We start from the raw sequence: 22,599 nt of genomic DNA, 5'->3' as shown, positions 1-22,599 counted from the left end.
GCAAAGATGGTGTTACAAATAAATTTATAATTTCAGCTGAGTTTAATACTTTTAAATAATGCTTTAATTCCATACGTCAACAATCACAAAAAAAGTAGGCCTAGTTGTTTAAACCACATTATTACAGTCATTTGACCATTACAGCAGCCGCGTTGGTCTTCTTTATCAATGCAAAAATGTTTTCTGAAAAAGAAGCAACTTAATTCCGAAGTTACTCATTCCGGCTCTTTGAAATGAACCGTTCGAAAGAACCGATTCGCGGGATGAGCAGAACTTCACAAGCGCACGCGCAGGACTCGCGCCAAAACGATCTCGTCGCAATAAACAAAAATTATTATAATACTAAAGAAATTTGTGGGGTTTAAACCACAGATACCTCTTAAACTGATTAATGAGCGCTTCTAATTCACATCTTTTCTCTTCATTGACGCAATTTTGTACTGGTAAGCACAATTTGATTCGAAAATGAATAAACTTGTACTATTAGCAAACTTAATTTAGCCAGCAAATCTTAAAAACAGCTCGACTATTACATACAAACTCATTGTAGAAACATTTAAGTTCATATTTCTACCATACTTATCTTTCTGAGTTAGACAACAAACATGGACAGAAAGAACAAATTCTTATCGAGTCGACGCAATAAACACTGAATAGTATCGTTAAATCTTTATGAGAAATCAGACCCGCTCATACAGCTGATATGACAGTTAACGTTACATATAAAAGGTTTTGAATTAATAGTAATATTTTTCATTTTTTTACACAATAATATTGTTGCACCTTTCAGACGGTGTGTGAGTTGTCAAGATGTGGAGGAATGAAAACCAGAGACCAAACGCAGGTAGGATTTACTGTCTTAACAGAATGCTTACTTGGTTGGAAATGCCTGAAAATAAGAGACTGTTTTAGTCAAAGTCTTCCATCTGCTATCTAAATAATCTAGCTAATTACTTATTACTTTCAGAGAGCTCCTTGTATATAAATATGCCTAATAATTGAAAAACTGCTTATCTGCTAATACAGTACTTTGCTGCAGTCAGTGTTATTCAGGTTGCTGGAGCCTGAAATCAAAGCAGAGTTTTGTCTCCCTGTCTTTCTGCAGGCTGTCTCTCCGTGCCTCTGTTTAATCAAAGGAAGAGGAGCAGGCTGCCTTTGACGTCTAATCCCTCTGAGAATGATCTCTTCACTGCCAACCACTACAATGAGACACAAGCCTCCTCCTCTGCTCTTCCCGGTATGTGTTTCCACTTCGTCTGTCTCATATCTAATGCTGAATAAACATGTGCCAAGTTCTGATGCTGCACACTATGTATGCATCAAGTGTTCAGATGTTCTTCCTTTTCACTTTCCAACTCGATATTTTCTGTCATTCTGTTACACTACAATACACTGAATAATCTTTGTCATGTAACTTTAATTTGTGCATTATAAAGTGACACAGTGTACAGAAACAATCAACAAACAGATCATATATTATATTTACAGATCATGTCAAGTCAATTTTATTATAATGCTTTTCACAATACACATTGTTTCAAAGCATCTTTACAGAAAGTCATAATTTTTGCACATTTTACAGTTTAGGGCTGGGCGATAAGATAATTTTCCTCACAAATTACAGCTTTAAAAAGATCTTAAATCAGAGCAGAGTGTCTTAAATTCATAAAGTCATGGCATTAAATGTTGCAAAAGTGATGTTGGTAACACTTAAGTATGTGGAACACATATTCACTATTAACTACAACTTTTGCCTCAATAATCTCCTAATGTACTGCTTATTAATAGTTAATAAGGCAGTTTTTGTAGCTTTTAAGTTTGGGTATTGGGTAGGTGATTGGATTAAGCGATGTAGAATAAGGTCATGCACAATATGGCATTAATATCTGCTTTATAGGTACTTATAAACAGCCAATATCCTATATGCATGCTAATAAGCAACTAGTTAATAGTGAGAATTGAACCCTAAAATAAAGTGTTACCATGGTGTTCTTCCTCAGTATTTTTGTTCTGTTTTCCAATATAAATATTTAAAGATCTTTACATCAAGTCTAAGAGTTTATGCTTAAAACAAGAATAATATCTGTCAATGACTTATGAAAACTTCCCTTTGAAAACAGTAAGTTGATGTTTCTGAGCCCACTGGGACACATTTGTTCATGTTTTAAGCATAAACTCGCTTAATTTTGATCAGTTTCACAGAGAACAAGACTTCATATTTTATGTCATTATTTTGATTTAAGAATCTTTAGACATCTGCAGTGGAAAGCAAAACAAAACTACCATCACTTTTTTTTTTTTTTTTCCAGAAGGTACAGTAAAGTTATTTCCGTATTCTAGTGGTTGGGAGCAGAGCAATTCAAGCTTTTTTGTAAAATGATTTAAAAAGTAATGGATATCTGTTGCAAGTGTTGCTAATACAACTCAATGTGTTTCTCCCTAGACATTTCAATTAGAGAACATATTGACGTATTGAGTTTCCTTCAATTTATACCTTCATTTTTCTTTACTTGGTCTTAATAATGTCTTTTAAAAGTCTTAAATTGTAGTTGCAAATTTGAGTAATTAATTCATTATGTGGTGATGTGGAAATCTGTAAGGTTTAAAACTGAAAGGTATGAGCTCTGCAAGGTTTTGTTAAATTTATAACAATTTAGTGTTGTAAATTAATGACAAGCCCAATTACAGTATGCAGACAAAGCTGATGATGTCATGTCTTTCTGTCTTTCATGATCATGTCTTTTCAAGTTTAACACTAGAGGGTTTTTTTGTTTTTGTTTTTTAGCTTTAGGTCAGAGTGGTCAGTGGAACCAGCGAGCCTATCTTTCATCTCAGCAAGCCAGCATGAGATCTGCTGCTTCACCTGGTGTGGCGGGACGAGGATATTCACCTTTACCTCACCCAAAAAAACCTGTCTATGCCCGGTACTCAACTGATATTCACATATGAAATAATGACTACACACCCAGAAAGGTCTTAAAGCTGCTGTGTCCAAATCTGCATTGTTTCTTTAGAAACGCAAGATTGCTAGAACAGTTGCCTTCCATAGTTTGAAAAAGTAAAACCAGCATGAATGAAAATACCAAAATAAGACTGGCACTTAAAAAATGTAAAGGAGTGGTTTCTTTCTGACCTGAGCCTTAGGAATTACTTTAAGTAACCTTAGCTAACACTTTAACCACATAACCACATTAGTTAACATGAACTAACAATGAAAAATACTTTTAAACTATTTATTTATTTTATTTTGTTTATTTCAAAATTTATTAATACATTATTAAAATCAAAAGTTGTGTCTGTTAATATTAATTAATAGACCTGAGCTAACATGAACTAACAATGAACCAATCTATTTTTATTTAATGTTAACAAAGATTAAGTACTCTTCAGTAACAAATGTGTTACTCATAGTTAATGCATTAACTAACATTAACTTAATTGGACCTTATTGTAAAGTGTCACCTAAACTTACAGTACCTAGTCAAGTTGATTCACTTGCATTAATATTGTAAATTTGAATAAACCAGTTTATTTAGATCTTACTGCATTAAACACATTTCATTTGTTATCCTGCAAAACATATTTGACATTATATTTTGTATGTGTCACTGTTTTACTTCCAGGTCACAGACAGGGCAACAAAGGCCTCCAGTGAGACAGGATTCAATGCCAGCAGTTGGATCCCAGCTTCATGTTGGCTTTCCAAGCAGCAGCTCAGTCTCACTCGGCCAGCCCACATGGTCCTGCGGCATCCAGAATCAACAGTCATTTAATAGACCAACAAATTCTCCCAGAATGCCTTACCGTCCCCAACAGTGTACCCCCGCAGCAGGAAGCACTCAGGGCCCCGGAGCTCAGAGTCACAGCGGAAAGTGGAACTTCAGACCTGTTAGACAATCAACCAGTGGAATGTGGGCAAAAGAAAAGATGGACACCTCAAGGGTCCAGACCACCCCTCAGAAGCAGGTGCGTGTTACTTTGCAAGTAGAGTTTGTGTTTCTGCAGCTTTTAATTCAGCTTAGAGATCACACCGTGACATGTCAATCTTCTATCTTCTTTGGTTATTATCAAAAGTGAAAAAAACAGGATTATAGATGCATATCTCTTAACGGCAAACATGCTACACTTTTTGGACACACACTTTTTGGTCTTAACGTGATGCAGATTCGCAGGTCAGAGTTCACCAACCAACTTGCTTGAGCTTGCATTTCGGGTCTTCAGAACTGAGTCATAGATGCAAACTCCTCACCTTTCAGTGACAACTCACCTTTTTGAGATCAAAATAGGTCACTTATGGGATTTGCATAGATCAGAGGGCAGAGAGGTGAAGAGTGAAGAGAGAGAGAGGGCAAACAGTTTGCAGTTTAGCTCAGTATTGCCGTCTAATCAGCCAATATTGTCTTAAATTGCCATAGCACTTCATCTTTTTTTTATACAAATGTAGCCTATTCAATCTTGATTTTGGTGAAATGTTGCAACGATTTTTTTTTTTTTTATGTTTATTTTTGTGTGTGTGTATGTGTGTGTGAAAAATTACAGTTTTGGACATACATGGCAATAAAAAAATCAATTAAAGTAACTACAAATGAGCATGTAAAGCAAATATCTTAAAAAAAAATTCTGTTCGGAGCATGCCCCCACCCTACTCAATGTTCTCACCTTCCTCATGTGTTACACAGCACATTTAAGCTTCCGCAAGAACCAATGAGGTTTGTTCTTGTGTCAAGCCAGTACGGTTGAGCTTCTGTTTATGTTTGCTGAATAAAAGTTTATATGTGAATAAAAGCCTAAATTAAATTTGTTCATCATATAAAGCGATCGAGTCTCTTCAGAACATTTGGACTAAACCACTCAATTTATTTAGATTGGCTTTACGAATTTTTTTATCAACTTTTTGAAGCGTCAAAGTGGTAGTTGAATAGACTGGAGGGACAGAAAGCTCTCAGATTTCATAAAGAAAAATCCTCTTTTGTGTTCCGAAGATGAACGAAAGTCTTATGGGTTTGCAACGACATGAGGGTGAGTAAATGTTGACAGAATTTTCTTTTTTGGGTCAACTAACCCTAAATCTGCTTCTATAATCCAGTATAATTCACTTTTGATAATAACCGAAGTTAAAGGCATAATTCACACACACACACACATACACACACGCACAAAAAACAGTTGCAATTAAACCAGGTCTGCCATATTTTGATATTTATTTGTTTGCCTTTTTGGAACTTTACAACCCTTGTCACTATCTACTTACATTCAATTGAATTATTTTTGTGTGTGTGTGCGCGCCATGGGAAAAAAAGTTGTATTACGATAAGTTTAACGATACGTTTTTCGTATAATAAGTTTCCTCTTCTCATTTTTCTGTTTCTCAGTATAAAATGTTTTATTTGTTCAGCTAACATCATTTATTTTCCCTCCTGCTGGATAGAAGCCCCCTCATGAGATATCTCTGTATCTTATTACTGCTGTTATTGAAGGAATGAAGCACTGGAGCCAGTATAAGAACAGAGTACCAATGCTGTTTGAGATCTTTGGTGAGGAGACTGTAACACACATGTGATTCCTTTGATTTGAATCTGTGTCTAACAGTCCTGTCTCTCTTTACAGCAACACTGGACTCTGCAGTTTCAGTTGAAGAACACGGAATAAAGAAATTCCTCATGAGGGATGGTAAAGAGGTGGTCCAGTGCCTTTACTATGAAATTGTGAGTCTGGATAATTGGTCCTCTTCCTGTGCTACATTCTTAGGGTCCATTCACACAGAAGACATTTTTTCCATTCCACTGTACTACTTTACTAATGTTTTTCAATCTAAACACATACTAGACAGACATGTTTGACCATTATGTTTGTGTCTTTTGCAGCGTCTTGTGCATGATGCTGAGTTCTAAAAACACAGTGGTCTACTTAAAATAAGTTCAACTTTTACAAAACACATCTCTAGACCTTGGGTTTTTTTCATCTTCACTGGAAAGCGTTGAATAAGATGAATATAAATAAATATAAAATATAAATATAAACAAAATAAAATGAATATGGATAGAATGAAATGTTTCAAGTAAATGTTGTTCTTCTGAACTATTTATCAAAAAATCCTGAAATAACTGTATCACAGTTTCCACAAAAATATAAGGCAGCACAACTGTTTTCAACATTGATTATAATAAGAAATGTTACTTGAGGATCAAATCAGTATATTAGAATGATTTCTAAAGGATCATGTGACACTAAAGCCTGGAGTAATGATACTGAAAATTCATCTTTTTGCCATTACAGGAATAAATTACACTTTAAAATAGATTCAAATAAAAAAAGTTATTTGAAACTGTATTAATGTTTCACAATTAAATATTATTGTTTTTACTGTATTTTTGATTACATAAATTCTGATTTAGTAAGCATAAGAGATTTGTTTCAAAAACATAAAAAAATCTTACAAACCCCAAACTTTTGAATGGTAGTGTATATTTTTACAGATATTTTATAATAATAATTTTAATTTGTAATTAGCAGATTAAGATGATTTAAAGGAGTAATTCTCCTAGAAATTAAAATTGCCATTATTGATTCACCCTCAGGTTGTTCCAAATCTGTATGATTTTTTTTTTTTTTTTTGCCTCACAGAACACAGATGTTTTGAAAAATGTTCACACTGTTTTCTTTTATACAATGAAAATTTATAAATACTGTGGCTGTCAAGCTAAAAAAAAATGACAAAAAAACAAAACAAAAAAGAATCATAAAAGTAACATAAACGTGGTCTTTAAAACTAGAACTCATAACACAATATTGTTGTAGGTGGCCGTAGTTCTCCAAAATGTTTTTTAATGTAAAACTTGATATTACACATACAGAACTGGAGAAACAAGAAACAATTAAAGGCCCACTGAAACGCACAGCATTATTCAATGTGTTGATTTTCCACTGAAACAGGAAGACAGGGCGGGACATATCGAACAGCTCCTCCCCTTTTTTGAAATAGCCAATAGCGTTTTGTTTATATCATAGCTCGGCCAGTGCCATTGAGCTCGGTAAAGCTTTAGTTACCTTCTAATCTTTAACCCGTTCTCATCCTAATATCCTCCATATTGCTTTAAAATACAGCATTCTGTGCAGAATTCGAATGAGTCCAATATGTTTTGTGTTATGAGCAGACTCATGCATATGATCCGCTCTGTGCTATTGTGTCTGTGAACCGGAGCAGACTCTGTACACGCTGCAGTGGTTCGGGAGACACTAACGTGAAACCAGACTTCATTCACCTCATGAAAAGCATATTTACACTGTGAAAAAGTAACAGCTTCAGCGACTATTTATAATGTAGGGGACAGGACACTTTAGATTCTAGAGAGCATTTGATTGGTCAGAAAATATTATGAGAAGCTGAAGTGCAGCATAATGTCTATATCTAAGCATAATGTAATATCAAAACCATTGAGCTATAGATAATCTTAAGGCTAACATATCCATAATATCCAAAAAAACTTTAATTTTGATTTCATGGCGACTTTAAAGAAGATGCTCTCTCTGACTTGCACCCGCTTTTTTTGTATTGTGCATTTTATATTTTTCTAATAAGATAAACCAATAGGACTGCACACTGTTATGTGATGTTGGCAGTGGTAGAGACACCGTAAACATGTATGTTCAGAGTTATAAAGTGATTGTATGTCTTTTTTGTAGGACCAGATTCTGCCCAGACTGATCAGAGGTCAGGTGCATCGCTGCGTCGGAAACTACAACAGGGATAAGGACACAATGACTTGTGTGTCAGTTCGAGCTGCTTCGATGTCAGAACAAAGAAATGCGCAGGAGGCTGTGAGAGCGTCAGATGCAGAGATGAGGGATGTGGTGCTCGCTCTCAGTGAGATCTGATGTGGATCCAGTGAGTAACACGAGAAAGATTCAACTAGCACAGACTTTTACTGAAGTTATGGTTGGTTTTGTTTTAATTGTGAATTAGTTAGAGAGGACATATGATTGTCAGTGAAGATAAAGCAGTATTACAGTAAATCTGTGATCTGTATCTGGAGATTTTGATTCTGTGCGTGATGAATGAAAATTACTTCGCATTGTAGTTATGAGATCATTTAAATGCATTTATAATATTTGCGTTATAATTGAGATGCATTTAAAATATTTTAATTCTAATTTGTATGCATATCTAATTGGAATATTGGAATTTAGATCCATTAAAATATAGTTTTTAAGTTATTATAATTTATTATAAGTTATTGTTATAATTTATTTATTTATTTAAATGTATATGCAATATTTGAGTTCGAATTTATATGCATTTATATTGTTAATTGGTGCATTAAAAACCAATTTGTATTCAAATCCAAAACTTGAAAAATATTTTTTTAAAGTTTTACTTGTGTCTTCATTTAAAAGACTTCAATTTGCTAAGTTTATGAAATTATTTATTACAAAGAACAAACACATAACAGCAATTCGTTAAGGATTTCAAAGGTTAAACAAACACATTGATGAGGTAACATCTCAAAATATATCTTTCAAAAGGGAACCAACCATCAGGATGCCATGTTACAGAATTATTTACAACCAAAACATCACAGTGGGAAACCCACAGCACTAATCTACAAGATCTAAGATCTACCAGTGGTCAGACTTCACATACATACATACATGATCATAAACAGAACTCAAGAATGCCGTCACCATCAAGGCAATGGGAGGAAGCCAGTGTACTCCTGCATAAACACATTAAAAGGGCCTGCTATGTTTGACATCTGATGCCAGTTCAAAGTTGTGCTCTGTCCTCTGAGCTACAGCTTACCATTAACAGTTAAAAGTACACACAAACTATGGGGGAAAAACAAGTTGTTGGGTTTTTTGGGGGGCTGTATGCTCATCTATATCAGAAAAGTCAGAGTTAAATCCACTAAGAGGGCAGTTGAGTGCCAATGTTATTAGCAAGTCTGAACACATAACACACAAATGAATCAACACAACAGCAAAAGTGAGCCAAGTGCAATATGGAATGATCCAAGTAGAAGCTTTAGCTTCACCGTATTGCTGTGCCAAGAGTAAATGCATTAGCACATTAGCTTAATTTGATCGTTTACATTTCTTAAAGTAATACATAAATCTGTCATAACAAATCAGGACTCAATTGGTTGTCCTGCTTGTTCAATGACTTGCTAATTTAGCTTTCATCATTTTTTTCTTTGATTCAAACCCTTTCAAAACAAAAACAGGCCATCAGCTTGGCAAGAAGCTCCATCATTAAAGACTTTAAAACTAATCATCATTAAAGATGGAGACGTACAGAAATAATCACAATGTTAATCCAACAAGAAAGCATTTACAAAATGTTTTAGAAGTAGTTTACCTGATGAAAGGTACTTAGTCTTAGCATTGGTCAAAAGGCACAAGTTGGTTAGAAGTTGGTATCTTCCAGAACATAGTGTCTCAGTGTTAACTAAGCCCAACTTTAAGTAAGAACAGCCTTGCTCCTGATTTGTGTAATCCTGAATAACTCAGTACTAGTATGTGTTACAGTAAAGAAAGCGAAAGGAGGCTTCACGACATTTCCTGTTCACTCAGTTTGGAAAAACGCATGTGGGATCATTTCACTTTCACGTACAGTTGTTGAGAAAAGTCCATACTTGTGATCCATCCATGGCAGTTTGAAGCAACGGCCTTGTCCGTACTGTATATACAGTTCCTTGATGGCTCTCACGGGGTTATGAGAAACGGAGTGAAGAAAAAACAGACAGGCCTGTGAATTTAAGACTTGAATTTAAGGATAAAATGGTCTGAGTTCACTTAAGCCACAGTGTTGGTCCTTGAATAGGTACTATCAGGTGTTTGAAACCGTATAAAGCAAAACTTTCCAACTGTCATATTTGTTGAGTTTGAGTTCAGTTTCTCTCAATGAAACCATTCCTTTAAATCTGTTGATCCATTAGAAGTTCAAAACAAGTCCATTGCCCTTTCTTTGCATGCTGACAAGTCTCAGTAAAAAGTCATTGGAAAATGTTACTCAATTTTCAATCAATTCGCTGTTTTTTTTTTGGTTTTGATCCTTTCAAACAAAATCTCAAAATTTGCACCATGGTCCGTTATTTTCAGTAGTTAGTCCATAGATATCTTCAATCAAGAAAGAAAGAAAGAAAAAACAGACAGAGCTTAAAATAAATTAGAAAGACGAGAAAGAAAGACCAAAATCCATATAATCCTTTTCAAATGAGTTTTTCACCTGGCAGGTTGATTGTGGAGGGAAAAAAGACCTTGTCGAATATGGGAAGACACCAGCACAAAAAACAACAAGAATAGAGGAGATGATGGGTCTTGAGTTCTGCTGACCTTGATGCCATCATTATTACCAACCACAGCAAATGATGCTGAGACTCTGCAGCTTGTCCAACCTCAAATTGTGTAAATTATAGTTCTGATGGCTGAGCAGGTTGAATATCGTAGGCGGTGGTCTTTAAAGCTCTATAAAAGGGTGGGCAAAGGAGTGGGTGACAGATGCTCCTTGGGGGCGTACTTGGCAAAAAAGGGCAGGAATAGGGTGAGCATAACACCTACGATAGCCAGCATGTAGCCCCATCCTATCTGACACTCCCCCGCGTAGTACATGTCAGAGTCTCCGCAGAAAGACTTGACCAGGCTGGAGTTGAGACCGAAGGGGTAAACCAGTAAACCAGATGCCATAATGACCACTAGAAGAGAGAAACAGAGAGGAAGCAAATGAATTATTAGTGTATTTGAGTGAAGTACACAGTGGAAAAGCAGTACAATGCAATACACTAATAAAACATGGGTAAGTGTTTACTTTGAATGCAAGCACCATTTGAGGTGGTACTTTGCTTTTAAAAATGTAATATTTAACATATAGCAATTAGGCATCATCTTATTAAATAAGAACAACAAAAAAGTAGACCACACAGAATTTTATTTTTATTTTTTTTACATTGATCAAGTGATTTGAATACAAGTAGTTGGTTATTGTCATAAACTTTTATCAAAGGGTTATTATTAAAGAATTAATGATTAAAATAAATAATAAAATAAAAAAACGAATTAATTAAATAAAATAAGTAATTAATTAAAATACTGAAGAAAATAATAAAAATTCAAAAAGAACTTACTGGAATGAGATTAAACATGAGATATTTTATGACTGTCTACATTTAAATGTTAATAAATTCTGTTGGCTATTCTTTTTAAGTTATAAACAAAATTGTTCAATCCAACCAAATTCATCATTTTGCCCATAATACTTCTGATTAGTCAGAAAACTTGAATCCTAAATAATGCAGTATCAACAACAATGCTCAGGGTGGCAGTAGTGAGCTGCGTCTCTGCTGTAGAGACCAATGAATGAAGAATTATTGGAAGAAAGGCCTGCAATATCAATTCTGCCATGGAAATATCAAATATACACAAAACCATCAGCCCATACATGTCTGAAATCAAAATTCATTGGATGTTGACTGACAGGCCCTGAATGTGGGTGGTGTATGGTGACTGAAGAAAGCCATTAGGAGAGTTTCTGGTGATCCATTTTCTCAGACATTATCAGTGCTCTCTGCTCATGACTGAACAGCAGTGTTAAAATCATTTGACGTCAAATATCTATTGAATCAGGCGATCCATAACTTTGTTCGCCGAGTAAATGCATCTTTAATTTGATTGAATTATGGTCACAACAATGACAGCAATGCCTCACTATTATAAAATGTTAAAAGCTGAATGATTTAAATACATTTAAATGCTATTTACTATTTATCAATACTATTTTCTATTTATTAAATATGTTCAAAAGTTTAGGGTTTGTAAGAAATTAATACTTTTATGCAGCAATTGATCACAATTGACAGTGAAATTTTTACATTGTTACATTTATTTCTGTTTCAAATAAATGCTGTTGAACTTTCTATTCATCAAATCTTTAAAAAATCGGTTTACACAAAATATAAATTAAACTATTTTCAACATTGATTAAAAATATAATAAATGTTTCTTGAGCAGCAAATCAGCATATTAGGATGATTTCTCATCCTAAGGATCATGTGACACTGAAGACTTGAGTAAAGATGCAGAAAATTCAGCTTTGCCATCACAGGAATAAAATACATTTTAAAATATATATTCAAATAGAAAACAGTTCTTTTAAATTGTAAAAATATTTCACAATATTATTGTTTTTACTGTATTCTGATCAAATAAATGCAGCCTTGGTGAGCATGAGAGAATTCATTCAAAAATATTTTTAAAAGATCTTACCAAACTTTTGAATGGCATTGCATTTTAAAATACTAAAAATGTATTAATATTGTAAAATATTTTCCCTGACATGTAAACAATGACAGAATGTTATTCAGTTTTGGTGCTATGTAGTCATTAGTGAACAGATGTTTCTATAGTGAGTATTTTAGCAAGACTGTGTTGACCAGTCAGCATCTAAGATCAGTTTAATCTTTGCCAATATCACATAGAAACCCTGGGTCATACCCAGTATACTGCAAAACCGGTTAATGGCTTAATGGCTATTTTCGCCCGGGGGGGCAGAACATCTTAATTCATCTATCTGTTATCCCTCATCAGGCCCTCAATGTACACAAAAAGACCCAGAAGCCTCTCTCATCCCTGCTACCACACTAAGAACACTGCTTTTCCCTTGGTTTAATGGCCTTAGATCCAGCTGTGCTCTACATTGGCCTGTGTTTATCAGCGGGGGCTTGACATCTCAAAGCTGGTCTACTAATGACATCATAATGTCCTTCTCTATCTTTGACCGTATCCACACAAAGACGCAGTCAAACGCGGCTTCTCCGGCAGAGGAAAATAACTGCTATCAGTGGATGTTTACACTCACATGACAGGGCATTCAACGAGACTCAACAAGCTATTCAATAAAATTTCATTTTAAAGGCAATCTTCAATGAAACACACATACAGATAGCACAACTGTATGGAGTTTAATTAAAGCGGGTCAAATCAACAAGGGTTTCTCTGCAGAGGCTTGCAAAGCTCAGGGCCAATTGCAGTCTGGATCAGATAAAGGCTCGAGTCCGCGGGTGTGTGTATGTGTGCGTGCGTGTGTGAGTATAGGAGAATGGGACACTGCTGTGTGACTACAAAAATACACTTTATCAGACACTGAACTGCGGTCCGTCCTTAGCTTTAAAGCCCACGTCGACTTGATTCTCAGATTGCACAGTGTTACAAAGTGCACTTGATGGTGCTTTGGTCATTTGTTTTGACATGTGGCTTTGATTCACTTAAAAGTGGCCAAATTTAGATTCAGGGTCAACGAGTACATAAAGCTAAAAGAAGCAGAGTTTGCTTTAAAAAGAACACACTTCAACACCAAAGACATGCTTACCAAAGAATGTTACAGGTTAAATACAAGTTAAGCTCTAATGACAGCATATTGTCGATTGCGATAGGAAATAATTTTAACTCATACAGTATATCAGTCTGTATAATCAAAAAAAAAAAAAAATATATATATATATATATATATATATATGTTGATAGATAAGCACTTACAATGGAAGTCAATTAGGTAAGTGTTGGCCCATAGATTTCCATTTTAAAGGGTTAGTTCACACAAAAATGAAAATTTGATGTTTATCTGCTTACCCCCAGTGCATCCAAGATGTAGGTGACGCAAATTATGATTTTTAACTGCAACCGCTGCCGTCTGTCAGTCAAATAATAGCAGTAGATGGGAACTTCAACTATAACAGTAAATAAAACTTCCTTAGACAAATCAAAATTAAACCCTGCGGCTCTTGACGACACATTAATGTCCTAAGACACGAAACGATCGGTTTGTGCGAGAAACCGAACATTATTTATATAATTTTTACCTCTAATACACCACTATGTCCAACTTCGTTCAGCTTCCTGTTAGTGAGGTCAAAAAACGCGTTCTGGTGACGGAAGTGATGTCTCGCCCATATACTTCAATGAGCGCGAGACATCACTTCCATGGTCAGAGCGTGATCAGACCTCACTAACCGGAAGCTGAACGAAGTTGGACATAGTGGTGTATTAGAGGTAAAAAATTATATAAATAATGTTCGGTTTCTCACACAAACCGATCGTTTCGTGTCTTAGGACATCAATGTGCCGTCACGAGCCGCAGGGTTTAATTTGGATTTGTCTATGGAAGTTTTTTCGACTCTTATTGTTCAAGTTCCCAATCACTGCTATTATTTGACTGACAGACGGCAGCGGTTGCAGTTAAAAATCATAATTTGCGTTCGACTGAAGAAAAAAAGTCATCTACATCTTGGATGCCCTGGGGGTAAGCAGATAAACATCAAATTTTCATTTTTGGGTGAACCATCCCTTTAAATACTCACCCTGTGTCAGCATCACATGCATGCATCGTGCTGCTCACGTGAACAGCATCGGACAATACTGAGCCGGCATTTGGACATAAACATGGAAGCGCTTTACTGTCAACTGCATAGGAGAAGAAATTGTTGAATAAAGTATTTTTGTTTTCTCGTCTAGTATTCTCGTTGAACCACTGTAGTCACGTGGACTATTTTAACAATGTCTTTACTACTTCTCTGGACCTTGAATGTGGTATTTCGTTGCTTTCTATGGGAGATAAACCTCGGATTTGTGTTCTGAAGATGAACGAAGGTCTTACAGGTGTGGAACAACATGAGGGTGAGAAATTTTTTGGTGAACTAACCCTTTTGCTTGTTATTACAAACTGACTTAAAAGGTTAGTTCACACAAAAATGAAAATTCTGTCATTAATTACTCACCCTCATGTTGTTCCACACCTGTTCGTTCATCTTCAGAACACATATTAAGATATTTTTGACAAAATCCGAGAGCTCAGTGAGGCCTCTATTAACAGCAAGATAATTAACACTTTCAAATGCCCAGAAAGCTACTTAAGACATATTTAAAACATTCATGTGACTACAGTGGTTCAACCTTAATGTTATGAAGCACCGAGAATACTTTTTGTGCGCCAAAAAAACAAAATAACGACTTTATTCAACAATATCTAGTGATGGGCGATTTCAAAACACTGCTTCATGAAGCTTCGAAGCTTTACGACTCTTTTGTTTCGAATCAGTGTTTCGGAGCGTGTATCAAACAGCCAAAGTCACGTGATTTCAGTAAACAAGGCTTCGTTACATGGTAAGCGTTTTGAAATTCCAATGGTTCACTACTGGGGTCCGTGACTTTGGCAGTTTGATACAATAGTAATAGTAATGTATTACACACAACACTGCTCATGTGCGACTTAAAATACTGTACATTCACTAATGAATAATGAGTTAGTTCATAGCAGAGTTGATTCATTAGTCAATTACTGACCAATTTTTGTTATTTTTGTCAATTATACATATTTTTTAATCAGCCAGTAACTCACAAATCAGATTAAATTACTATTTCCTAAGGTTTCTGATGCCATATGTTGAGGAACACAGAAATTTGAACAGCGTCATCAATGGATGAAGTGCCTCAATGTCACTGTGATTGGCTGATCATGTTGTCAACCAGATAATTCCCACCTATCATGCTGTAACAGCACAAATCACCTGAATGTACCATGCTGATAAAAAAAATGGTGTCAGGTCATTTTTCACTAATAATTTTCTCCTCCACCGAAAGCTCTGAAATGTCATTTGTCACCACATTCAGTTTCAAAAAATGGCCCACTGAAGTGCTGCTCACAGTTGGATGTCTTTGACAACAAACGGCATTATTTCTTACATGTGTTGTAACTGAATGTGGACACGGCAGTATGACTGTGCAGAATGGAAGGATATGAAAAATTTCCCTTTTGTGTAATCTGCATACAGGCTGACAGTATTGTAGTTTTTGGGTGAACTATACATTTAATCTTTGTCCAGTGATTAATTTTTGCAAGTTTGCAAGTTGTAGCCACAGCAAGACATATAACATTGGCTCTGCAGTCAACATCTATCCTCCTCTGAACTTTCAGTCATGATATATCATGTAACAATATTCTATTGTCTTTCTAATTTAAACATTCTCTGATATAAGCTCTGTGTTTGGTATGGAGAGGTTAGAGGTTATATGGCATATGTTATCAGTCCTATTCCCATTCTCAATCTTAAAGCAATACTGAGCCGCAGAACCTCATTTCTTGCTTGGCAGGGTTGACTAACCACACAGACACGCGACCTGCGGCCGCTGCTGTAATCCACTGGCAATATGTGCTTTGGTGACAAATGATTTGATGATGAGATTCAGTGAATAGTGTAATAACATTCTAACTTGCCCCTCTCATAGCACACGTCTCACAGGGTTTGACTCTGAATCTGCTCACCCAAGACCAGAGCAGAGAGTTTCCACCATTTCCACTGCTGCCATTCATTATGACATGTTCATTGGACATGATGAGGTCAGTGTCACCATCACTTTGAATGATAGTGGTGTACCAATCTGCTTTGGGGATGATGGGAGACACGTGACGACTGAGTGTGAACTGCACTATGTGGCCAAAAGTGTGTGGACCCATAGTTTATGATGGAACAGCAAGTGAGAAATGTTAATTGTGAATTCAATTAAATTAATATAAAATTGAACATGTTTTAAAATCCATCTATAGGAAGTTGGCATTACTTAAATTTGCATTTTTTTCTGCAGGTTTTAGAGCAAAATCATCAGAATTCTCATCTGTGGGGGGATGCTACATGATTGGAGCTGGGACAAAAAAGGCGTTCATTTCTGCAATTAATATTTGCTGTTTTAAAAATACTTAACGTAACTAACGTAGCTTCCCTTTTTTACGGAAGAGGATTAGGGCCGAGCAATAATAAAAAAATAAAACCATCTCTAAATTAAAGTTGTTAAATTTCGAGAAAAAAGTTGAAATAAAATGTTGAGAATAAACTCGTTAAATTACGAGAAAAACTCGTTAAATTTTGAGAGAAAAGTCGAGATAAAATGTTGAGAATAAACTCATTAAATTACGAGAAAAAAGTTGTTAATTTACGAGAACAAATTCGTTAAATTATGAGAAAAAAGTTGTTAAATTTCGAGAAAAAAGTCGACTTTTTTCTCATAATTTAATGACTTTACTCTCAACATTTTATCTTGACTTTTTTTCTCAAAATTTAACGACTACGAGAAAATTATGAGAAAAACGTCGTTAGATTATGAGAACAAATTTGTTAAATTTTGAGAAAAAAGTTGTTAAATTTCGAGAAAAAAGTCGAGTAATATAACGAATTTGTTCTCATAATCTAACGACTTTTTTCTCATAATTTAATGACTTTATTCTCAACATTTTATCTCTACTTTTTTCTCGAAATTTTTTTCTCGAACCTGTTTTAAAATCCATCTATAGGAAGTTGGCATTACTTAACTTTGCATTTTTTCTGCAGGTTTTAGAGCAAAATCATCAGAATTCTCATCTGTGGGGGGATGCTACATGATTGGAGCTGGGACAAAAAAGGCGTTCATTTCTGCAATTAATATTTGCTGTTTTAAAAATACTTAACGTAACTAACGTAGCTTCCCTTTTTTACGGAAGAGGATTAGGGCCGAGCAATAATAAAAAAATAAAACCATCTCTAAATTAAAGTTGTTAAATTTCGAGAAAAAAGTTGAAATAAAATGTTGAGAATAAACTCGTTAAATTACGAGAAAAACTCGTTAAATTTTGAGAGAAAAGTCGAGATAAAATGTTGAGAATAAACTCATTAAATTACGAGAAAAAAGTTGTTAATTTACGAGAACAAATTCGTTAAATTATGAGAAAAAAGTTGTTAAATTTCGAGAAAAAAGTCGACTTTTTTCTCATAATTTAATGACTTTACTCTCAACATTTTATCTTGACTTTTTTTCTCAAAATTTAACGACTACGAGAAAATTATGAGAAAAACGTCGTTAGATTATGAGAACAAATTTGTTAAATTTTGAGAAAAAAGTTGTTAAATTTCGAGAAAAAAGTCGAGTAATATAACGAATTTGTTCTCATAATCTAACGACTTTTTTCTCATAATTTAATGACTTTATTCTCAACATTTTATCTCTACTTTTTTCTAAAAATTTAACAAATTTGTTCTCGTAATTTAACAACTTTTTTCTCGTGATTTAATGAGTTTATTGTCAACATTTTTTTTTAGACTTTTTTCTCGAAATTTAACAACTTTAATCTTGAGATGGTTTTATTTTTTTATTATTGCTTGGCCCTAATCCTCTTCCGTACTTTTTTCAGCTTCTGAAGTAGCTATGGTAATGTTTTACCCCACACTAGAGCTACAGTATATGACTCAATTATACTGTAATGTTGAATGGTAATTACTAATTTTATCACCAGAATTAAAAAAAAAAAATAATAATAATTAACAGTAATAGAAAAAGATGCCATTTAACAAATATTTAAAAATCTGTCTTGTTGTTTCCACATTAATTTAGATGTGAAATGTGAAAATATATTTATGATTACACTTTTAATGTTAGGTGTGATTAATTGCGATTAATTACAGAAATCTGTGATTAATTAGTTATTTTTTTATTCTGTAGACAGCCCTAATATTTTTAGTAATATTTCCATTTTATTTTTGTACTGTTTATTATATTGTCATCCAAACTTGTAAGAAAATAATTTAGGTCATAGGCCCTGAAATAATCTGCAGTTTATATGTTCTGCACTGATTTTGAGGGGGCAATCCATGAAATTCTGTGGAAGGGATTTAAACTTGGTTACACTATTTTAATGCTCCACTTTAGTCCAACTAACCCTCATTAAAGTACCGGTAGACTGTTAGATGTTAGGGTTAGGGTAAGAAGAATAAGTTGACATGTAGTTGCAAAACACTGTTAGTCAATAAAATGTCTATTGGTAGACCATCAAAATAAAGTGTTGGCAGATATTAAGCAGATAGTCTACTAATACTCTAATGAGAGCTAGTTGACATGTAGTTGCAAAGTTACTTGTAGTTAATAGAAAGTCTAAATTTTGGGCCCCATCATACATCCAAGTGTTTTTTTGCTACTTTCAGCCCGACACAGAGATGAGACAAGATTCTAATTGGTTTATTGCACGTTACGCCCAAAACACACAGATGACTCATTAAGAGACTAGGACCATGAGCCTGGCGTGCTGACCATTTTTTCTGCCGTTAAACTGGCAAAAGTGGATTCAGACACGTCCTAAGTACACCTGCGCCATGTGCTTCAAACCATGTGCTTAGATCTTTAAAATAGGGCCCAAAGTGTTACCAATTTTTTTAGTGTTTTTATTTATTTAGTGTAAAACGTCAAATTTGCCTAAATATTGAATAAACAAACACTCTCTAAGTTGCTCTAAGTTTAAAGTTACACTTGAGACTATAATAACTACAGACTTCTCACTCTCTCTCTCTCTCTCTCTCTCTCTCTCTCTCTTTACTCTCGGACAACATATGATCTGAAAGCCTCATGGGTAATGAGGCTGTACAAACAGTGAAAACTCCTTCTGAAGCTCACACTCTCAAATACTCACACTCATATAGAGAGTAAACAGATGAGCAGAAGCAGACTGTCTTCACACCCACATCCCTGTCTCTGTAAATACAGCTCTAGAATAGTGACTGAGACTCTAATGATACTTAATTATCAAGCAACTCTGCGGCCGACTCAGTGCTTTCTCTTTGAGCCCCTGAATCCTTCACAAATTACAGCGCAAACTGCTAAGCCTTCAGTTGAAGAGCAAATTCAGTTAAGTTATGCAGTGTACATCAGAGACAAGGCCTGAAGGATGGTGCAGCACTCTGTTGAGATGCGTGAGAGAAGAAGTTCAAATCTAGCTCATGCCATTTCCTGATCACATTCCCTCTTTCTCATTTCGTGTCTCCTCTTTCACTGTGCATTGCATCACCATTCATATGAGGTTTTAAGAGAAAACAACATTAATATGATGGAATATAATTATGTTAATATAATAATTCTTTGCATCACAGGTATCCTTAGAAATATTGATTAAAAAAGATTCCTGATACTTCCGGCTAAAATTGCTGCTAGTTCAGTGGTTTTTCAATTAGGGGGCCTCAAGATGACTTAAAATGATTTAAGACAAAAGCATTAAAATTAAACAAAACAACTCATCATAATATTTCTTGTTTAATTTCACCCCCTGAACAACTGTATTCTAAAGTGAAAGTCATGGTAATCCACTAGTAATGACTCAAGTGTTACTACATCCTTTTAAAGGAATTACTAATTATTTGGATCAGTATTCTAAAGTGAAGATCATGGTAGTAATGACTTAAGTGTTACCAAATCTGTCAGAAGCAATTACTATCCAAAATCTTACAAAAACCACAAAAGCTTTAAATGACTTTAGTAATTACTAGGGACTTATCATGCTTTTCGTTTTAGAATTAATTAAACATTGTGCATTATTTGCATTAATTATGAACCTGTATATATATTCCAAATAATTAGTAATTCCTTTTGAAGGATTGGTAATACTTGAGCCCTTACTAGTGGGTTACCATGATCTTCACTAAAGAATTAATTATAATTTTGCATTATTTGCAATTATTATGAACCTGTATATAGTAGTTCTGAGTAGTCCTCTGGGAGGTATGAAAAAAATTATATTGGCTAATAGTGAACTACCTGCTATATTACTTGCTATTACTAATTTTTTTTCTCAGCTTTTTATAATTTTTTTTATAAATTCTGACTTTATATCACGCAATTCTGACTTTATAACTCGCAATTCTGACTTTATATCACGCAATTCTGACTTTATAACTTGCAATTCTGACTTTATATCATATAATTCTGACTTTATATCACATAATTCTGACTTTATATCACACAATTCTCACTTTATATCACACAATTCTGACTTTATATCACACAATTCTGACTTTATATCACACAATTCTGACTTTATAACTCGCAATTCTGATTTTATATCACGCAATTCTGACTTTATATCACGCAATTCTGACTTTATATCACTCAATTCTGACTTTATATCACATAATTCTGACTATATCTCACAATTCTCACTTTATATCACACAATTCTGACTTTATATCACACAATTCTGACTTTATATCACACAATTCTGACTTTATAACTCGCAATTCTGACTTTATATCACACAATTCTGACTTTATATCACACAATTCTGACTTTATAACTCGCAATTCTGACTTTATATCACGCAATTCTGACTTTATATCACACAATTCTGACTTTATATCTCACAATTCTGACTTTATATCACGCAATTCTGACTTTATAACTCGCAATTCTGACTTTATATCACATAATTCTGACTTTATTTCACGCAATTCTGACTTTATATCACATAATTCTGACTTTATAAGTTGGAATTCTGACTATATCACAAAATTCTAACTTTATATCACAAAATTCTGACTTTATATCACAGAGTTCTGACTTTATATCATGCAATTCTGACTTTATATCACACAATTCTGACTTTATATCATGCAATTCTGACTTTATTTCACACAATTCTGACTTTATAACTCGCAATTCTGACTTTATTTCACACAATTCTGACTTTATATCACATAATTCTGACTTTATATCACGCAATTCTGACTTTATATCACGCAATTCTGACTTTATATCACAAAATTCTAACATTGTATCACAAAATTCTAACTTTATATCACAAAATTCTGACTTTATATCACAGAGTTCTGACTTTATATCACATAATTCTGACTTTATAACTTGCAATTCTGACTTTATATCACATAATTCTGGCTTTATATCTCACAATTCTGACTTTATATCACGCAATTCTGACTTTATAACTTGCAATTCTGACTTTATATCATATAATTCTGACTTTATATCACATAATTCTGACTTTATATCACGCAATTCTGACTTTATATCACACAATTCTGACTTTATAACTCGCAATTCTGACTTTATATCACGCAATTCTGACTTTATAACTTGCAATTCTGACTTTATATCATATAATTCTGACTTTATATCACATAATTCTGACTTTATATCACGCAATTCTGACTTTATATCACGCAATTCTGACTTTATAACTCGCAATTCTGACTTTATATCACGCAATTCTGACTTTATAACTCGCAATTCTGACTTTATATCACGCAATTCTGACTTTATAACTCGCAATTCTGACTTTATATCACATAATTCTGACTTTATATCACGCAATTCTGACTTTATATCACGCAATTCTGACTTTATATCACGCAATTCTGACTTTATAACTCGCAATTCTGACTTTATATCACGCAATTCTGACTCGCAATTCTGACTTTATATCACACAATTCTGACTTTATATCTCACAATTCTGACTTTATATCACGCAATTCTGACTTTATAACTCGCAATTCTGACTTTATATCACACAATTCTGACTTTATATCACATAATTCTGACTTTATATCACATAATTCTGACTTTATTTCACGCAATTCTGACTTTATAACTTCGAATTCTGAATATATCACAAAATTCTAACTTTATATCACAAAATTCTAACTTTATATCACACAATTCTGACTTTATATCACACAATTCTGACTTTATATCACACAATTCTGACTTTATATCACACAATTCTGACTTTATATCACAAAATTCCGAC

General features: G+C 34.2%; 2 protein-coding genes across 2 annotated transcripts in view; one reads left to right on the top strand and one right to left on the bottom strand.

The window, feature by feature from the left end:
- Nucleotides 1-810: 810 nt before the first annotated feature.
- LOC137034927 (spermatogenesis-associated protein 22) lies at nt 811-7,964 on the top strand. The gene is made up of 7 exons (XM_067408175.1): nt 811-844; nt 1,106-1,237; nt 2,786-2,924; nt 3,624-3,966; nt 5,429-5,534; nt 5,608-5,705; nt 7,684-7,964. Exons 1-7 carry the CDS (start codon nt 811-813, stop codon nt 7,873-7,875), a joined length of 1,044 nt encoding a protein of 347 aa, XP_067264276.1. The 3' UTR covers nt 7,876-7,964.
- Nucleotides 7,965-10,250: 2,286 nt separating this feature from the next.
- LOC137035078 (LHFPL tetraspan subfamily member 7 protein) overlaps nt 10,251-22,599 on the bottom strand; it is a 203,127-nt gene continuing 190,778 nt past the window's right edge. Inside the window, exon 3 of the mRNA XM_067408340.1 lies at nt 10,251-10,691. Within this exon, the coding sequence (XP_067264441.1) occupies nt 10,465-10,691 (227 nt within the window). The 3' untranslated portion in view covers nt 10,251-10,464. The remainder of the gene's footprint in view (nt 10,692-22,599) is intronic.

The sequence above is a fragment of the Chanodichthys erythropterus genome, chromosome 13, assembly GCF_024489055.1.
Source record: "Chanodichthys erythropterus isolate Z2021 chromosome 13, ASM2448905v1, whole genome shotgun sequence".
NCBI classification, from domain to species: domain Eukaryota; kingdom Metazoa; phylum Chordata; class Actinopteri; order Cypriniformes; family Xenocyprididae; genus Chanodichthys; species Chanodichthys erythropterus.
Note: the sequence above shows the minus strand (reverse complement) of the source record. Positions and strands in the feature narration are given on the sequence as shown.

Excerpts from the sequence above, each read along its gene's own strand:
- LOC137034927 (XM_067408175.1), top strand. The coding sequence starts at position 811 with ATGTGGAGGAATGAAAACCAGAGACCAAACGCAG. Across the intron at positions 1,238-2,785 it reads CTCCTCCTCTGCTCTTCCCG|CTTTAGGTCAGAGTGGTCAG; the intron begins GTATGTGTTTCC and ends TTTGTTTTTTAG. Across the intron at positions 5,706-7,683 it reads AGTGCCTTTACTATGAAATT|GACCAGATTCTGCCCAGACT; the intron begins GTGAGTCTGGAT and ends TCTTTTTTGTAG.